The 19,841-nt window shown below is 54.7% G+C and overlaps 1 protein-coding gene across 11 annotated transcripts in view; it reads left to right on the top strand.

Moving 5' to 3' along the window:
- DAB2IP (DAB2 interacting protein) overlaps positions 1-19,841 on the top strand; it is a 212,214-nt gene that overhangs the window by 115,717 nt on the left and 76,656 nt on the right. For 9 of the 11 annotated variants that reach the window (XM_070379058.1, XM_070379062.1, XM_070379060.1 and 6 more), the window contains one exon: positions 7,771-7,916. The exons of the other annotated variants lie outside the window; for them this stretch is intronic. In XM_070379058.1, coding sequence (XP_070235159.1) covers positions 7,771-7,916 — 146 coding nt within the window. The remainder of the gene's footprint in view (positions 1-7,770; positions 7,917-19,841) is intronic. 11 annotated transcript variants of the gene reach the window in all.

Genomic DNA, 19,841 nt, shown 5'->3' with positions numbered 1-19,841 from the left:
TACCTGGCCACCCTCGTGAGTGCACGTGGGCTGGTGGGTTTGGCCTGGGTGTCAGTGTAACTCTACGCGTGCCTGATGACAGCTGAGCATGTGTGTCAATGTGTGAGCCTGTCCCAGTATATTTGTATGTTTACTTGTGTGTTTCATGGTAGTGTGTATTTGTGTGTGTGTTGGTTGGTGTGCACATGCATTTGTGTGTATATCTGGTGGTGTCGGGGAGACCTGTTCTGTTCATACATGCATTTCTTTGTGACCATGTTCCCCACCATATGCTCTGTGCATGTCCTTAAACTTGGGTGTGTTTCTGGCCCTGGGTATTTCTCCTGGGCTTCCCTGGTAGCTCAGACGGTAAAGAATCCACCTTCCATGCGGGAGACCTGGGTTGGGAAGATCTCCTGGAGAAGGGAACAACTACCCACTCCAGTATTCTTGCCTGGAGAATTCCATGGACAGGGGAGCCTGGCGGGCTACAATCTCCATGGGGTCGCAAAGAGTCGGACATGACTGGGCGACTGAGCACAGCATGTTTCTCTGGGAGAACATGTTTGAGTATAGTTATCCAGACACTGTTTTTTTTTTTAAATATTTATTTATTTATTTGACTATGTCGGGTCTTCATTGCCCCCCAGCATACGGGATCTTAGTTCCTCAACCAGGGATTGAACCTGTGTCCCCTGTATTGCAAGGTGGATTCTCAACCACTGGACCACCAGGGAAGTCCCTCTGGGCAATTTAATGCAAGAGTGGTCCTTGAGTGTCAGGCTCCAGTCCCGTCCTGGTTCTCACGGCCCGCGAATTGGTTCTCTTTGGCTGACTTGAGTAGACTGCTTTCTCTGGGTAGGGTGGAATGTGGAGGACTTATATTCAAAGGAGCACTGGCACGGGCTTAGGGAGGGTTCTATGGGCACAGGGTGGCCTGTGAGTAGGTGGCCACCGGGAAGGCACTAACTTGATCCTGCCTTAAAATTCCTCTCTGCTTTCACCTGTCACAGTGTCTGACATTCCCCCATTACTGAGTCATTCCCCAACTGGGACCCTCTTTGATGGTGTGTAGTTCCCAGGGGTCAGAGAAGGCGATGGCACCCACTCCAGTACTCTTGCCTGGAAAATCCCATGGACAGAGGAGCCTCGTATGATACAGTCCATGGGGTCGAAAAGAGTTGGACACGGCTGAGCGACTTCACTTTCACTTTTCACTTTCATGCATTGGCGAAGGAAATGGCAACCCACTCCAGTGTTCTTGCCTGAAGAATCCCAGGGACGGGGGAGCCTGGTGGGCTGCCATCTCTGGGGTCGCACAGAGTCGGACACGACTGAAGCAACTTAGCAGCAGCAGCAGCAGTTCCCAGGGGAGGCGGCCAGGAAGGCCTGGCAGCTTGCTGAGGGCAGAGCCCCCAGAGCCAGGAAAGAGGGCAGGAGGAATTGTGCATCTGAAGGATTGGGGCAAAGCCACAGAATTTGCTGGCGCTGCTAGTGCCAAGCATGGGAGAGCCCAGCTGTGGAAGGCAGCTGCTCTAGCTTCAGAGAATCGTCAAATGTCAGCTCTAGAAAGGAGCATGGTGATCACCCAACCCAGGCCCTCGTAGTACAGATGGGAAGACTGAGGCCTGGAAAGAGGAAACCCAGGGAGCTGGACGGTTCTGAAGCATGCTGATGATGCAAGAGCACTGGGCAAGGAGAAAGGGGAACCTCGGTTGGACCGTGGTTCTGCCACTGCCCTGCTCGGTGACTCTGGGAAAGTCCCCCTGCTCTCTGGGTCTCAGGTGACTCTCTGTGTCATGTGGGCGTTGGCCTGGCTGCCAGCTGTGGGCCCTCCTGGCTGTCTCCCTGTTATCTTGGAAGCAGAACTTCTTAACCACCCCCGCCCCTCCCTGGAGCCTGTAGTCAGGTGGAGAGAGTGAGGTGCTCCTTTCAGCCTGCCAGAGCATCAGGTCTGCCTGCCAGCCTCCGGGAGCATGTCTCCTCATCTGGGGCACAGAGAGATGGCAATGTCTAGGTGGAATTGTCCCCTCCCTTTCCTGTTTAGGAGAGTTTTTGGCATTTGCACAGAGCCTCAGAAAGAAATGGAGAGACCTGCCTGTTCAGATGGCCTCCCCCTTTGAAGGATCTCTGTTTGATATGGCCACAAGGGAGAAGCTGGGCGTGGGCTAGGGGACACCATGGGCTTCTGCCTCCATCCTGAGCACTGTCACAGGTCAGGCCCACCCACCCATTGGCAGTGACTCGGAGTTGGTTTGTTAAAGGGGAGAAGGTGATGAAAGCTTACCTTCAGGATGCAGGACCAAATAGATGATGAAGTCGGGGGCTGCTCGAGCACCTACTATGTGCTATGCGTGGTGCTGAGTGCTTTACATTCAGGTGAGAAGTGGGCTGAGAGTCCAGTGGTGACCCGTGACTCCCAGGTGCCCAAGCGCTGTTGCTGGAATGCAAACCCATATACCACCCCCCCACCCCCGCCCTGCCAGATGCTGCCTCCTGGGTAGGGATGGATGCACCCATGAGGATGGGAGTGGGCGAGGCTCCCCTCTCTGAACCTCCAGATCCTCACCTGTGAGCCGCAGGTGACAGCCCTGCACTCAGGGAGAAGCCCACCTTCCCTCCTTTCCTCCCTTTCCCAGGCCCAGCATAGTGCCTTGGGTGTAGGGAGGAGGGGCTGAGCAGTCAACTTCTGTTCTGGCCTTTGACACTTGAGTGTGTGTGTGTGTGTGTAGCATGCATGTATGTGTAAGGGAATCCCTGCCCTGCACTCCTAGAGGCTAGATCTTTCCTGATTACTGTCCCAGCTCATCCACCTAACAGCTCTGCTACTCTCTGCAAGCAGCTTAAATTCTCTGAGCCTCTGCTTACCCACTTGAAAACCCCAAACTTCCTGAATTCTGAAGCACATGTCCTCACGAAGATTCCCCATCAGAGGCATCTGGCCCTCCTAGGATCGCCTCCCCGGGATCCAGACAGGTTGTGTGAGTGCCCCGGGCAGAGCGACTTGGCAAAGCAGGACCTCCATAACTGGTAACTGTATCATCATCATCACCATCACGTGGAATTGATTGAAATGGTGAACAAAGAAATCCTGTGTCTGGAATTCTGAAAGACCTTTGAGAAGGTCTCCCGGAACTTCCTGGAGAAGTGGGGTGCAGCGTAGGGGGACAGAGAACTGGAGTGTCAGAAATAGGGATGGGAGAGCAGCTAAGAACTCAGGTCCTGCCAGCCAGAGACCCCATGGCCTGTCTGTCCTCCACTCCGGACTTTCTTGCCCTTTGGTCATTGACATGGATGGAAGCCCAAGGGGCTTGGAACATTGACGTGGATCAGTGGGAGGGTGGATGTCCACATAGACAGTGAGTTGTCACAGAGATGGGCAGAGGCTTTGAGGGCTGTCCACACCCAGTCACCAAAGGGTTGGGGGTAGTGACACCAGACAGCAGCTCGTGCTAAAGCCCCTGGGGCCATGGCTGACCTAAGCGCAAGGGAACAGGGCTGTGTTAGCAGAGGCAGAGCACCCCATCTGGGGAGGGGGCAGGCTTGGTCCCCGCGGACGGGGCAGGCACCTCGCTGAGCTTTAGACATCAGACCCTGGGCGAGTGAATGAAAGCTGAGGCCTCCACCGGAGCAGCCCCGCCTGGCCGGGCACTTTGAACCTTCAGAGTCTCTGTGAGATTGCTTTAGAAGAAAGTGCGTGTTTAAAAGAGTTCAAAACTACCAAACCGAGCCATATTCTGTGTCTGCAGGATAATTCTGCAAGCACGTTCATTCATTCACTGGGCATGACACCAGCCCTGTCCTTGCTGTCACGTTGCTTTTAAGCTCCTCAGAGAGCCTAGACGGACTCCCGCCTGGGGTGGTCACGTACCTTCTCAGGGCAAAAACTGATGGTTGTATCAGAGCCAGCCTAGGGAATAATGATAATAAACCTGGCAACTACTGTGTTTAGTTGCTTAGTATTTACCATTTTACTGACGATAACTTATCTCATTTAATCTTTTCCTTGACCCTACAAGCAGGGTTTCCCAGGTGGCGTTAGTGGTAAAGAACCCATTTGCCAATGCAGGAGACATAATAGATGGGGGTCTGATCCCTGGGTTGGGAAGATCCCCTGGAGGAGGGTATGGTAACCCACTCCAATATTCTTGCCTGGAGAATCCCATGGATGGAGGAGCCTAGCGGGCTATGGTCCATGGAGTCACAAAGAGTCAGACACATCTGAAGCAACTTAGCACGAATAGAGTAGGTATCATCCTTAACCCATTTCACAGGTAGGAACACTGAGGCTCAGAGAGGTCCAGTTATTTGCCCACGGCTTATTTGAACTCGGACTGGAACACAAGTGCTATGGTAGGACTTCAGCTGGCCTGAGGGATGTGATCAGCTGGGCTAGAATATGTAGTCAGAGATGGCCTCCTGGAGAGGTAGATAAACCCAGGCCCTGGGGGTGTGAAAGGCTGGGGGCAGATTTTTGTCTGTCCTACTTCATCCTCCCTGCAGGCCCCACACATTTCTCAGAGAGGTGAGGGGCCTTGCGCAGCATCTTGCAGCCAGCGGTCTCTGGAGCTGGATTTGAACCCTATTTGTGGGCCTCTGGCTCCCAGCGCTCAGCCGTTGGATACTGTTAGTGCAGTGAGTTTCGAGTACCCTTTTTTACTGAAAGAAGGGCTGTGATTTGCCTACTGCCTCTCACTAAAGATCGACTTGGCTGTAGAACAAGATTTTCTGATTTGAAGACCAGTCAGTCCCTCTTTCTGAGTTCAAGCCTGCAGCTGCTTCCAGAAATCATGTCTTGGGGCCTGCCCGTGAAAGGACGAGAAAAGGTCATCTCTCTTCATCCAGGGCTGGTGGGGAGCCACCCTTGTCCCTTCACCCCATGCAGGAGGTCAGTAGGCAAGCTGTGAGGCTGGACAGGGCAGGGAACTGGAGGCCAGAGTCTTTGATTACCCTTGCTGTGTGACCTTGGGAAAGACCCTTCCCCTCTCTGGGCCTTATTCACCCTTATAATACAGTCTTTTGGATCTGAGTCCCCTTGCAGCTGGGGCCTTCTGGGATGATGAGCATTTGTTCAACCTGCCATATGTAGAGCTCTGAGCTGGGTCCTCAGGGGGATTCAAGGTCCTCCAGGGTGGACATGTGTGGTGAGGTGGGGCTTAATGGGGGACTTCTCCATTCCCCCGAACAGTCACCCTCCTAGTGAATCTGAGCTCCCTGTCCTCTTCTTATTCTATATACTGCTCACCTCATAGTGTTCATGGTCTTGGTCATTGTGTCTAGCATGCAGTAGGCTCTTGACAGTGGTGAAATGAGTGAATGTTAGAGTTTGAGTCCGCAAGGTTATGATCAGTTTGGGTGGGTGCCGGGGGGTACATTCAGAATAGACTTCAAAGATGACAAGTAATGCTTACCAGATGAGTATTAAGGGTAACCTTGATGGGTGAGGGTGGAAAGACAAAGTGATATGTGTCCCATTCAACCTCCTAGAAGGAAGAAAACTTTTTTTTAAACTCAGGAATAGGACAGAACTGTCTACATTGCTACATGATGAGCTACATAAAGTGTGAAACATGCTCCATGGTTCTTTGTACCACAAGAGTGTAAAAACTGTAAAATTTTCATCAGGGTGGAGAATGAAAACCAAGAAAAACTATAAATAAGCCCATTGGCAGAACTTGCCTGATGACAACACCTGCGAGAGAACACCTCCAAGTTAGCCAGGTACTTCCCCCTCCTCCGACACCTGGCAAGAGGCCAAGGTTGGGAGAGGCAAGAGCTTATTTGGAGGTGCAAGTCCCTGCTTTGTTGCTGTGTCTCCCAGAAAGCATGCTGTTCCCCTGGCCTGCCACCATTTGTGATACGTCTGCATCATGCCTTGTACTGTCTGTGGGTCACCCCTCTGGAAGAGGGTCCCTCACCCTCTAGTTGTTGAACTGCAGGTGATTAGAGTACCTTGATGGGTAATACCAGACTGTAGAGGTGAGAGGCATTTGGACACCACTACCTGGGAAGGCCTAAATAAGATGGCATTTCAGCTGCGCCTTGAAGGATACGCAGAATTTTGACATGTGGCTACAGGAACTGGTCTTCTATGAACGGGAGAGATTGAGAAGGAGGGGAAAGTAGGGGCAGAAAGATCAGAAAAGGGTAAGCTTGAAGAAAGTGGGCAGAGGAGGGGGGTCCCATGGACATTAGGCAGGCCTGGAAGCTGTGTGTCCTTGGGTGAGTCGTTTCACCTCTCTGAGCAAGGTTTCTTCATTTGCAGAAAGGGATGTTACTCTGTCATTTCTCTTTGTGTGTGTGACCTGAGATGATGTGTGTAATCAACATTTGTCCTCATCACATCTAGGGTGCTAGGGTCAGGGAGATGGCCAGACCCAGCAAGGGCGTGGCCGACAGTAAATGTCCAACTCTCTCTCCAAACCAGAGAGAGCTGCCAAGCCTACCCTTTATTGTGTGATGGATGAAATGTGGTGTTCAGATTGTGTACAACGTTAACTTCTAAATGAGTTAATATCCCATTCCTTCTGTCCTTATATCACCTGGAAGTGAGGCTGGGGTAGGTGAGTCCCCAAAATCCCTACTGGACAACCTGACTCACAGGGAATCCCTCTTCCTTCAGTTTTCCCCTCCCTCCCTGCCTGAAGGTGCCAAGTCCAGAACACCCCAGGCTGTGGCCACTTCAGCCCCCAATCTACCCCATCACCTCTAAAGGGAACGCTGGTTCAACCTGCTGTACTGCTTGCTGTCTCCTCCCTGTCTCTATTAGACCTGGAGCTCTGGGGCTGGGCTCAGCTTAGGCTCAGGTCTCAGAGTCCAGCGCAGCCTGGTAGATGGATGAATGGCTACATGAGGAGCCCGGCTGAGATCTGCCATACTCCTCCCAGGAGCTGAACCACCCACCCCCACCCACCACTGCCCTGAGTCACGAATGGGCTAAGCAGCAGTCCCTCTAGAGAAGGTCCAGCCTCCCCCGAGAGGTGGCTCCAAATCTTGAAACCCGCAGTGTGGATACTCAGCAAACCCTTCAGCTCCTCCCTGAGCTAGATACTAGGTCACCCTGTCCCTAGGGGGGTTGCCCCTGCTGGGGTACAATGGTTCCAGGCAAAGGGGCCCCAAGGACCTGTGACAGTCACCTGCGAAAGGAAAGACGCCCGGGTTAGGGGTCCAGGTGACCAGGAGCTGCGCTGGCCGGCTGTTCCCCAGAGGACCCGACGCCTGCTCGTGGAGAGCCTTAGTTTCCCCCATCTGTACCAACAAGACTTAGAAGATTCACCTCTACCGGTCGAGGCAATCCCGGACCGGGACGGGGGCGTGGCCTCCTCCAGGTGGGTGGGGGGTGTGACCTCGTTACTCTTAAGAGGTGAGGGGGCTGCGGCCGCCGAGGGCCCCCCTAGGACCCCGCCCCTCTGCAGCCCCGCCCCCTCGGCCCCGGGGGCTCCCCCCGCCCCCGCGCCCCGGGGGGCTCGGGCATCCTCGGTCGCGGCCGGTGCGGCTCGGCTCGGCGTCGCCATGGCAACAGCGGCTTAGGGGGCGGGGGCGACGTGGCTGGCTGGCTGGCGGACGAGCGGGTGGCGCGGGGTGGGCTGGGCCGCGCTGCGCGGGCCGGGCCGTCGGCGCTCGGTCGGCAGGCGGGCGGCGCGGGCCGCGAGCTGCAGGGGCCGAGGCCGAGCCCGCGCCCGCCCTCGGCCGCGCGGCCGCCCGAGCCAGGGCGCGGGTCCCGCGCGGGTCCCGGACCCGCCGCCGCGCTAACCCCGCCTCCCCTTCCCCCTCTTGTCGCCCCGCGCGCAGGGCTTCCTCAGCCGCCGCCTCAAGGGCTCCATCAAGCGCACCAAGAGCCAGCCCAAGCTGGACCGCAACCACAGCTTCCGCCACATCCTGCCGGGGTTCCGCAGCGCCGCCGCCGCCGCCGCCGCCTCCGCCGCGGACAATGAGAGGTGAGCCCGCCGCCGGCCCGGCCTCCGTGCGCCGCCGCCCCGGGATGCGCCCGGGAGGGCGCGGGGACAAAGCGAGAGCCGGGACGGGGGCGCGCCGAAAGCGCGAGGGCTCCCCACGCCGCCCTCTGGCAACTTGTGGGGCCATCTCGGACCGGGGAGGAGCGACGGGAGGTCCCATCTCTCTTCCCCCGGGTGGGTGAGGACGAGGTGCCCGAGCCTCGGGTCGAGGCCGGGAGGGAAGTGCCTTCCCCGAGAAGTCCTGCCTCGCCTCGCCGTGGTGGGCATTGTTTCCCGGGCGGTGCAGTGCCCGGCGCTGGGGGCTGAAGTGGCACCTCCACCCCAGGATCCATCTCCCTGCCTCTGGAGCCCTTGAGTGTCCGATACAAAAGGCATTTCGGCTGGGTTTTACGGAGACCCAGCGGTGAGGAAAAGGGTGAACATCTGGAGGGGAGGAGCAGGGGGCTGGGTCGCTTAGGGGACACATCTGCTCTAAGTAGGGCGCGTGCTCCGCTGGGGGCTGGGGCGAGCGAGCGGGCAGTGCCCGAGGCCAAGGAAGAAGGGCCTCATCCTTTCCAGCCCCGGGCAGCTGCTCCCTCTCTCACCTCTCCACTCCCAGGGGTGTCTCCAATTCCCTGTTTCCTTTTCCCGGGCCAGACTGGAGCAGGTGTGGAAATTCCAAGGGGAGGTGGCTTGTGGGGCAGAGGAGAGAGAGGAGATGGTTCAGGCTGCCAGGAGTCACTGGCTAGAGCAGGCTTCAGCTCGCAAGGGCAAGCCATCCTGTCCGCGTGCAGGGGCACTGGGCGGACACAGCCTCTCCTTTCAGGGCCCAGGTTCCCCTCCTTGAGCATGCCAGCCCTGGCACCTTCCTGCTTGGGCACAGACATGGTGATGGATTCTAGTGCCAGTTAGAACGTGTCCCTGCTCGGCTAAGTGGAGGTGAAGGAATGGGCAGGCACTAAGGAGCCTTTTCAGCATTCAGCCTTGTGTCTCAGGCCCCTGGCATCTGCCTCCCTTCATAGGGCTGTGCCCCTGTGTATGATTGGCAAGTTGGCACTCCCTGTAGGGGAGGCACAGGTAGAATGAAAATGTCTCTCCCCTCCTCCTTAGTTCCAGCAGGCAGAGGAGTACAAGTTATAGCCTAACTCCTGCCCAAGGTTGACTGACTGTTTAACTGACCCCTAGCATCTTCCCAAAGAGTACCCCTTCCATCCTCCAGGAGAATTACTAGATCTTTAATTTTCACCCACCGGGAGCTGCTCTCTCTAATGCATCCTAACTGCTGCCTGCGGCTGGTTTCCTTCCCCACGCTGCCAACCCCAGTCCGAGGCAGGACCCTCAGCCTTTCTCTGATGGCCATAGTGCCCCAGGGGACCAGGCGTGTCCTGGCAGGAAGATTTAGCCAGGCCAGAGCTCGGTGCTGGGTGCAGCCACTGCGTCTTTGAAAACCTCGATTCCCATCTTTGTTATTGTCTGGGCGGCAGGCCACCCGGTTTGCTGCCTTCCTCCCTCCGACTGGCCCCTGCCTTCTCCGGCTTTCTCCCTCGGGAACATGCCCTTCGCTGCACTTTCCTGGGTGGTGGTCAGGACCCTCTGCACCCGCATGCGAGACCTTGTGTACGTACCTAGTTTTGTGTGCTTGTGTTGGTGGTCCGGGGAGCAGGAGAGATGGCAGGCGGTCCAGCCTCTGAGTGTGTCTGCCCTCCGGGAGCAGACAGCGTGCATGCTGTGTTTACCTCCCTCCAGCGGGCAGCCCGCACTGAGATGCTGCCGAGCAATCCGCTGGCAACCCCGGGCGGAGGTCGGGACGTGGTCGAGATGACCTGGAGCAGGTCCTGCCCAGCTTGACTTCAGGTCAGCTTTGCCACAGGCCGGAGGGGTGCGGAGTGGGGGCCGTGGTGGGGAGTAAAACTGTGAGTCTGTTTCTAGCGCCAGTGGTGAACGGTAGCTGGAGCAGAAGGTCACTGGTGGCGGTGTGGGATTGTCTTATTAATTTTCTATAAACAAAATCTGGCTTGGAGGCTTCTCTGGCACAGGAAGGGAGCCCAGATTTCCACGGACAGGCAGAGAGATGGAATTTGAAATCCTTCTACCCAGCCTTGGAGCTGAAATAGGCTCTGCTTAGACTGGGATCTCCTGATTTGCTGCCTTGCTTAGAAATAGATTGATCGCTGCCACTGGGATGGACGGGCAGGTATGTCTCTGGGGCAGTCCCTGGAGGCGTCCTGTTTGGAGTTGAGTGAGTAAAACCAGCTCTGGCGACCCCACCCCACCCCCCAAGCTCATGGTCAAACCTGGGTGAGTGCAGAGACGCCTCCCTGCCCCCCACTCTGACGTGGTGTGGTGCTGCTGAGGCTGGGTGGACAGATCAGCTGCCTTCCGACTTGGCCCAGCAGTGAGGAGGGGGTTGAATCCTGGCTCCATGGGACCCCGCCAAGCTGCCATGCCTCTCCCTGGGAAGGGGGTAAGTGCAGAGAGAGCAGCCTGCATGAAGGGATGGGCATGGGAAGCGGGGTGGGGGCCTCTAGGGTGACCAATGTGAGCTGGTTCCTGTGGCCTCCTCATATGGAGAAGGAACACCGGGCACTGGGGGGCGGCCGCCTGGGTTCTGACACTGGGTGAATCTGTCTGCTCTATGGCTGCTGCCGAAGCGGCTTTGTCGCACGCTTTCTGCCATGCTCCGCAAACTGCTGTGTTGGGAAGGTTATTTTTTGCGCCGGGTTCCTCTCATCTGGAGGTTGGGAACCAGTTGGTTCTGTTCTGGGATCTTTCGGCTCCCTGGGAACAGGAGTCTGGTCCAGGTGTGGAGGCGGCGGGGAAAGGGCTGTTGTCTGATTATGAGCCTGGAGTCAAGCCAGCCAGGGCTGGGGAGGGGGCACAGCTGAGCTCTGGGAGGTCCGAGGGCCATAGATTTGAGCCTTTATACTTATTTCCCTGAAAACAGCCTGGGGAGGTTCCCAGCTGGTCTCCAAGATCACTGGGCCCCTCAACATTCATTTCTTCTTTGGAGGTTCTGGAGATAAGCACCAAGGACAGGTAATCGTTCCCCGTGGATAATAGAAATGAATGCCGCTCCGAGGCATCCCAGGTGAAAGGTGTGCTGGCAAAAGCTTTTTTTTTTTTTTGCAGACTGGAAATTTTCCTGCCTCATTTACAAGACAGTTTTAATGTTGGTAAAAGCGATCTTGGATGTGGTGTTTCTGCCCTCCCAGAAGATAATTTCGAACTCACTCATTTATTTATTAATGTTCCTAAGTAGCTGGGAGGGTCAGCTGGCAATACAGTGCCTTCCTCATTTTTTTCCCTCCGCGGTATTTTCTCTGGGTGATGCTGGCCCTCCACACAGGTGGGCAACCCAGGTGCCGGTACCCAAGGCTGATCACGTGGGGAGCAAGGGCCTGACTACCCCTTCCAGGGAGTATGTGTGTTGCTGGGAGTTCCCACACCTGAAAGTTACTAAGGTTGGATTCCAGGCAGTGTAAGACTAAGGGAGGGAGATAATTTGGAGGTAGGGATGAGGGCTTTCAGGGACCCACCACTGGCCCTGAGTAGGCAGAAATCAGTTCTGTCCCTTTGGGTGAGACATTTCTTGAAGCAGGGAGAAGGAGCTTGGTGAGGAACTGGAGAAAATGGAAGAGGGGATCTGTTTTCTGTTGACAGTAGATGCAAGCTGGGCTGGGCACCCAGGCTTGGGTGTTCTTGACTCTCTCCCTCCCCTGCTGTAGACAGCGAGTGCCTGGTCCTTCTCCGCCTTCTCTTGGGTGATCTCAAGATGATCATGCATTTCAGTGTCTGGGAGTAATGGGAAGTACGTGATCTTTGGATTTAAAGCCAGGCAGTTCCTGGGGCAAGTCACCTTAACTGTTCTGAGCCTCAGTTTGCCCATCAGCAAAATGGGTCTGATGATAATCACGTCGTTGGAAACATTAATATTAATATATTCATCGTGCACTTAATAGAAAATGTCCTGTTCAGTGCTGTTTCCTTGGCAACTAACACTGGGTTTTGCACATTTCTTAAATGTTTCTAAAATTTTATTAAATAAGTTATAACACATGAAAGCAGTTAGACAGCCGTGTTGTAGGTTTTCAGTAAGTGGAAGTTAATATTTGGAGGGGAAAGTCAGTCCGTCTTGGTAAGCCTCCGTTGTCTTCTCTGCAGTGTGGGAATAATAACGTGCAATCACGTTATTATTATTCAAGAGATGGAACTAGATGCTACTGTCCCTTGAAAGGTGAAGAGGGCTGTGTGGAGGATCACAGCTACTTTGAACACAAAAAATAGCCAAGTAGAAAGACCCTGGGACTTGTCTGCACCCGAGAAAGCAAACCTGTTCTATATGTGTTTTAAAAATCGATTTTTGATGTTTGGACCATACTTCTTTTTAGTAATCTAGGCGTTTATGTTATGTCTAGTTTTTCTTTATTAAAAATGGTGCTGGTATTTAATCCTTAAATATGCATCATTTGTCTCCATCTGTGATTGTTTCCATGAGATAAAGTCTTAGAATTACTAGGTCAAAAAATAAGAGCAGTTTCAGGCTTTTGATAAGTATGCTTCCCATCCAGAGCCTGTAGTAATTTACACTCCCCCAAAGATTTTTGAGGGTGCCCACCTGTTTCTTCGCGCCTTTGAAACATTGGGTGTCATCGGTAACACGATCTTTGTCGTTTGTGTAGGCAGAAGAGTGGCATTTCTTTGTTATTTGCGTTTCTTGCTGGTTAGTCACTGAACATTGTTTTCCTGGGTTTAATGGCCAGTAGTGCTGTGCTGCTGCTTTAAAGTCTTGTCTGTTCCTGTCCTTTGCCTTCTGAACGTTCTGACAAGCCCTTTGCAAGAGTCTTCCTTGCCCTGTTTGGCCTTCCTTGGTTCCTTCACCACCATCCATGTAGGTGGATCTTTGTTAAATGGGCCTCTGCCTTCCAAGTGGTATGGCAGGGAATTCATTAATGACCTGCAAGGAGTGCTCCCCAGCTCCCCCTCCCCTGCTCTGCTCTCCATAAGGGAACCAGATTTAATTCTTAATCCGATAATTATCGTAAGGAAGCCTGGCACTTACACAGCACTTTGAGAGGTCTGTTGCTGTGCAGCGCCGGTAAGCAGTGCAGGGGTTGTTAGATTCAGGGAAACTGAGGCACGTGGGCAAAGGCATGGCGGTGGGACCGGCCCAGAAGCCTGGCCTTGCGTCCAGGTCCCAGCCCCCCTGCAGCGTGGTACTCGGAGCCCCATGGGCACCTTTGGGGCAGGGCTGACTGGAGCCTTGCCAAGGAGCACGTGATTCTAGGCTTCGTCTCTAGAGGGAGGGGGAGCCACAGAACATGACCCGGACGTGGAAAAGAACCAATTTATTTCTGCTTTCTTGTTTTTATCGCCCTCCTTTTAGATCTGCAGCTCCCTCGTGTGTATCTTCCAGAGATCCGAGCTGGGCAATATTTTTAGGAACGGCGGAAATTAGCTAGTAAGGATGTGATCAGCCCCAAGCTGGGGTTTTAAAGGCTAGAGAAGCCTTTTCCTGTACAGGTGGCTGTAGGCATGTACACATGCCTTTGACATGCACACGAGTGCATGTCTTTATATGTCTTACAAGTATGCATCTGCCCTCATGAAGGTGTGTATATGTGAACATCCTTGTACGTGTTTGTAGCTCTGAAATGAGGAATCGCATGTAAAGCATTTGGAACAGTGCCTGGCACTTCATGTTGGGTTGGACCACATGAAGTGTTTCTGTAGGTCGATTATGGACATATGGTTCATTCTGAGCGCTCAAGGAGTTCTGGCTAATGTTCTTACTGTGTCTGTTTTCTCATGTGTACGTGTCTGCCGGCATGTACATCTACATGCCCCCTGTTTTACAGTGTGTGTGGTGTGTTCTGTCTTGAGCTCTCACATGTGGGTATCTGTGTGCAGGTGTGCAGTTGCTGTCTGGGCGTGTGGCCGCTGAGCCAGCCAGTTTTGTGAACAAAACTGCCTGCCTTCCTGGGGAAAATCTCCCACGACTCAGCACCTCCCCAGGTCGTCAGGAGACCCCTCGTGCCCATAGGTGCCAGCAGAGCCCAGCCCTGGATGCCAGGCCTGGGAGGTACTGCAGGGCCTTGCCCATTCTCCTAGAAAAACCCTGTCTATTTCCAGGTCCCAGGTCTGAGGATATGCAAATCGACTCTTTAATGGAATTCCTTTGCAAAATATTACTCGAACCAGAAAGTTAATTACCAGGCTCTAATTAATGGCTATTTTAGAGGGCCACAGAAGAGAACTGGAGATCACAGGAAGACCAAAAAGGCAAGAAGGAAAACATCCAGCTCCCACGGCTGGCATGGTGACCTCTCCCCAGGCTGCCGGGCCTGCTTAGCTGCTTGCCAGCCAGGCCTCCTGGGAGATCGGCCACGGTGAGTGGAAAAAGGGCTTCTTGCGTGAAGAACCTCACATGCTGGGTCTTCTGGCCGCTGGTCTATCAGCCTACAAGGAGTGACTTGGGCTGCATTCCCGGCCTGGGGGTGGGGTGTGCAAATGGCCGAGGAGAGCCCGACCAGATTGGGGTGAGGCTGTACCACACCCATCCCCACCCTTTGAAGCCCCCAAAGCAGCCAGGCAACATATCCACAGCCTGGGCTATGGACGGGGCAGTCACCAGCCACTCTACATGGAAACTGACCCTTGTTAGTTAGTTAGTTAGTTAGAACAACTAACCCCTGAGTCGGAAGGAATCTCCGTCCTTTGTGGGCCTTTGCGGGTAGGAGCCTGTGGGTGGATGCACAGCGTCTCACACATACCAGGGCACAGTCCTGCCTGCAGGCCACGCCACATGCCCCCACCCTGGGCATACATAGTAAGAACCTCCCTTTGTCACCCCACTTCCTTCCTGCTGCCACTTGAACCTGGAGAGCCTCAGGCCAGGCTGGAGCCAGCGAGTGCAGGGTCACAGGAGCCTGGCTTCTGGCCTGCCCCTCTAACTCACTCAGCGCGGTCTACCTTGGAATAGTCTGTTTCCCCAACTCGTCTCTCCGGATGGGCTGGCAGGGCAGAAATTGACCCAGATGAAGGTTGGGTTTGCACTTTTCCCCACATCAGGCACTCGGAGGGGTGAGTTACTCTTTGTCACGATGATTCCCCCCTCTCTTGTCCAGTAGGCAAACCCCCATGGGGGTCCCGTCTAGCTCTGGCCACCTCCCAGTTCACCCTGGGACCGTCACCTGCCTCCAGCCCTGACCTTTCTTCCAGCCTCAGGCCCTTGTTTGCAAAGCCTGCTTGTAAGAGAGTGCTACGGGCAGAGATATAGATGCCAGCCTGGCAGCACAGGCTCTAATTTGATGCGACATTGTCGTAGGGAGTTTTCATACCGAGGGCAGTGAATGAGTGCAGCGTCTCCCTGTGCCCACTGACTAAGGGGAAGTTAATTTCATGCTCTGTCTTGTTGACATTCGTAATCAAAGCTTCGTGTTGCAGCTGCAGACTGTTAGCACGTGAAGGATGTGTGCGCCTCAGCAATTACTGTTTCCGGCGGGGGAGGAGATTAATAGGTTGTTAACAGCCCCACCCCTCTGCTCCTATTACCTTTCTTTCCCCCTTTCCCCCTTCCCCAGATTTCATCAGGAAACTCTATCCCAGCATCAGCTCTGATAAAATCCCACTCTTGTCTTGGAAACTGAGGGCCTGGCCCCTGAGCCGGACTGACCACCCCACCCCAGGAAGATACCCAATAAAATGTAGATTCTTGGGCCCCCACCCTGGACCTTCTGAATTAGACTCTTTGGCCTAATTGTGTCTCCCCAAGGTGTGAGAACCTCTGTCCAAAGTTTGTGCCTTTTGCCGAGGGCAGGGCTCTGTCCAAGCAACTTGCTTCGGCTTTGCTATATTCTTATTGATTCCTCATGGTAAGAGTGTTTTGTGTTTCTCTTTTCACTGAAACTCCAAGAGGAGAATGTTCCTGGCCCAAAGTCACATACTGGGGGGCCCCAAGCCAGGCGATCCACTTCCTGGTTGAGACCTAGAATCCTCCCATGAGCATGCTGTGCCCTTTTTTATTAGGTTTGTGATGTTTTTTGAAATTACCTTCCCCCTTTGATAGGAGTCCTTCCTGCGCTTGCCCAGGGCTCCCTGCTGTAAAAAGCACTTTCACCCTGTGCTCCAGGTCTCCAAAGGGCACTTGGAGCAGTTAGGGCATTTATGACTATGGTCTGCTTTCTACAGGTGAGGCTCAAAGAGGTATAGGGAATCCGAGCTGGAGCTGGGATGTGTCTCCTAACTCCAGGTCCAGTGCTTGGCCCACCCGAGCCACTGAGGCTCGCTGCTCTTGCAACTTCCCTGTTATAAGTGGTTCAGAGAGGTGTACTCGGTCCTCTCTGGAATTACCAGGATCAAGTGAATAAGATGATTCAAGCCCAGGCCCACTGGGTCAGAGCCCATAGGATAGGACTAGCTAATTTAGGGCTGGACCAGGTGTCCTTGGCCCCACCTGGGAGTGGAGCTCTCTAAGGACAGCCTGGAGAGGCTCAGGGATGAGAGTGGCGGTCTGTGCAGAGGCCCTGAAGGGGCCAGGCGGGCAGCGTAAGCTGTATCCCCAGCTGGGGAGGCCAGATGCCTGCTGAGGTTGGGGAGAAGGCTGGGGGGTGAGGCAGAGGAATGTGAGCCTGGAGGGTGTGGAGCTGGAATATGAACCCACGACTGCCTTACAGCCCCATGCCCTGTACTGCCAGCTGCCGGGGAGGTCAGCAGGTGTAGGCTGGTCCAAGGCCAGCTCCACCCACTGCTTCTCTTTGAACCTCAGTTTCCCCATCTCAACAAAGCAAAACAAAGACTAATATCTCAGTGCCTGGGACTCTGATATTCCTGGAGGGAGGGCGCCCAGCACAGGGGAGCGTCTTGTTTTTCCTGGGCTTTGCTACACTGCCTTCGGGTCGTGAAGTCCCTGGAGGTGGCGTGGAGCTAGGGGGGCCAGGATGCCTTTCATCTCTGCACTCTTCATGGCAAGCTTCTCTGCTGAGTGTTACAGTATCACCACCACCCACTGCCCTGCGTGGCCACCTGCTTGATGGGCCAGGCTCCATGCCCTGTGCCTTTCCTGTGCTTTCTCATGTCATCTTTACACCAGCACTCTGAACGATATTGCTTGTCCTCATTTTTCAGAAAAGAAGATTGAGGCCCAGAGAGACTGAGCCACTTGTCCAAGTCACACAGCTCATGGGTAGGATCCAAACCCAGGCAGTCAGGCTCTATTATCAAAGGCCCCTCCATCCACCACTGTTCTCATGGTATCTGTTTTCCAAAAACAGCCTGCTCAGTCGCTAACGTCACTAACCTGCCTGCCCCTCGTGGAGCGTCTGCCGCGTGCCAGGCGCTGTGTGTTGTCTGTAGGTCATCTCTAATCCTCTTCACTCCCCTCGTTCATCCTCCACCCCCAAGTTACAGGCGCTGAAACTGGCCTCAGAGGGGTAAAATAACTTATTAGGGCTTACCTCATGATGGATTTAGGATCTAGGTCTCTGGACTCAAAGCCAGGATCGTCTCCAGTGTAGTAACTGACATGATGGACAGATCCCGTGGGCTAGGCCTGCTCTCAGCACTTCACAGAGAGGGACTCACTCCAACCTCACGACAGCCCGCGTGCTGCTACTGATTATTGTTATCCCTGGTTTACAACCAGGAAGCGTGGCCTGCCCAGCCGGAATGGCAGAGCTAAGATCCTAACCTAAGAAGCCTGGCTCCCAAGTCTGTGCTCTTCACTACTGCACAGGCCTGCCCCTTCCTATTTTACAGACGAGGAAACTGAAGCTCCAGCAGGTGAAGGCACTTGCCCTGATCAGACTGCAGGTGGGTGGCAGAGATGGGGTCTGTACTTAGATGTTTCCGGAGTTTTACTGGCTCCCACGGGCTTTCTTGGTGGCTCAGCAATAAAGAATCCACCTGCAGTGCAGGAGACACAGGAGACATGGGTTCTATCCCTGAGTCGGGAAGATCCCCTGGAGGAGGAAATGGCAACCCATTCTAGTATTCTTGCCTAGAGAAGCTCATGAACAGAGGAGCCTGGCAGGCTACAGTCCATGGGGTTGCAAAGAGTCGGACACGACTGAAGCGACTGAACACGCACACATACATGGGAGAGTGTCCTGGGCCACCCCAGGCTCTGCAGGAGGCTACTATGGGTGCTGAAGTTCTGGAAGAGTGGAGGAGTGTGGCAGTGCAGGCGGGCCTTCCTACTGGTCTCTGTGGGTGGGGTCCCCATGGTGTGAGGCTAGGGCTGGCTCAGGGACCATACCCCCATTTGCAGTTGCTCAGTGCTTATAAGTGTCTTTCTTCATGGGCACCCCCAGCAGTCTGGGCCCCCACACCTCTTTTGCTCTTGGCAGAGCGAGTGAGCACAGCTGCATTTGGGTCTGTTGATTGATGATCTTGGGTGAGGTGGGGGGGTGACAGAGGTCTTGGGTGGGCTCACTGGCCTTGCATAGCGCACCACCCCCCTACCCCAACCCCCACACTTCCCCAGATCAGCATGATCACTCTCCTCACTGCCCAGGAGGATGAGAGAAAGCTGTGATGCTGGTGGGCAGGGCCTCCCAGTCCAGGCTTTGATCTGCTCATGTGGGAAGACGGGTGCGTCTGGCACCGAGACCTCTGGCTGGATGGGCTGAGGGGGCTGCTATAGTCATGCAGCCAGGTTCCCAGCCCACCCAGCCATCTGTGGACCTGAGATGGCGCTGGGCACCTGCACAACTGCCTGACCTCAGGGCGGGGACAGAGCCGGGGTGGTGACAGCTGGGCCATGGGCGGGGGCTCTGCCGAAAGCCCCACCAGCGCGCGCTCGGTGGTCATGTCTAGCTCCTCTGTGCACGTGAAGTTCACGTTTATTGATGATGGTTGTTTATGAGGCTGCTGCTGCTGCATCGCTTCAGTCGTATCCGACGCTGTGCGACCCCATGGACTGCAGCCTACCAGGCTTCTCCGTCCATGGGATTCTCCAGGCAAGAACACTGGAGTGGGTTACCGTTTCCTTCTGCAATGCATGAAAGTGAAAGTGAAGTTGCTCAGTCGTGTCCGACTCTTAGCGACCCCATGGACTGCAGCCTACCGGGCTCCTCCATCCATGGGATTTTCCAGGCAACAGTACTGGAGTGGGGTGCCATTGCCTTCTCCCCTAGTGAAAACCTATTCCACAAATTTCAGAGTCAAGGGATGTTGAACCTGGCGGGGAATTCTGTGAGCAATCCATCCAGAGTTCATCAGACTCAGCTCCTGGTTCCTGGGGGTGAGACTAGAGGTTCCCCTCCAAAGGCGCCGTGGGCATCCTCACTCTAGGCCCTGAGAAGTCCTGCAGGAAAGAAACTGGTTTCATCTTTTTTAATCCGAGGTTTCCTGTCCCCCACCCCCACCCCGGGAGCAGTAGTATTCTGCAGAACCTTCTTGGGTAAACACTAATTTGAGGTGTTACCTCTCCTTAGAAGCGTGGTTTTTAAGAGGAGACTTTGGAAGTATTCCATGCCTTGAGGACCTGTGGGAGCAAGCCTTGAATGCTGGCCTTGCTGGCCTGGCAGCAGCTTTGGGGATATATTATTTTTTTGGAAAAAGGCACCCCTAGGTCTTCAGAGTCAGCTACTAGCTCTTCTAAGTGTGTGGTGGGGTCTAGCTCTGTTCAGAGCCCTCTGTGGGCCCAGAAGGGTGAGGGGTTTATTCCCCCTTTCCTGGGCTGGGTGACTCCCTTCTTGTACCCAGCTGCTTGGGCTCTGGGCACCTCCTCCCCCCTGGACTCCTGCAGAAGACAGCAGTCGGGCAGAGGCTGCCCACTGATTTGCATAATTGCACCGTCCCTGAATAATTAATAAAGCTCTGTCCTTGCTGGGAGCAAAGTCTGTGCCATTATGGATGGGTTTGCCATGGATGGGTTTGTCTGAGCTCTTCCAGGGAGCCAGTGGTTCCCGGACTCATCAGCCGATGCTG

This window comes from Bos mutus, chromosome 11, assembly GCF_027580195.1.
Source record: "Bos mutus isolate GX-2022 chromosome 11, NWIPB_WYAK_1.1, whole genome shotgun sequence".
Lineage (NCBI taxonomy): Eukaryota > Metazoa > Chordata > Mammalia > Artiodactyla > Bovidae > Bos > Bos mutus.
The sequence above is the reverse complement of the archived record's forward strand: the minus strand, read 5'-3'. Positions and strand labels throughout refer to the sequence as shown.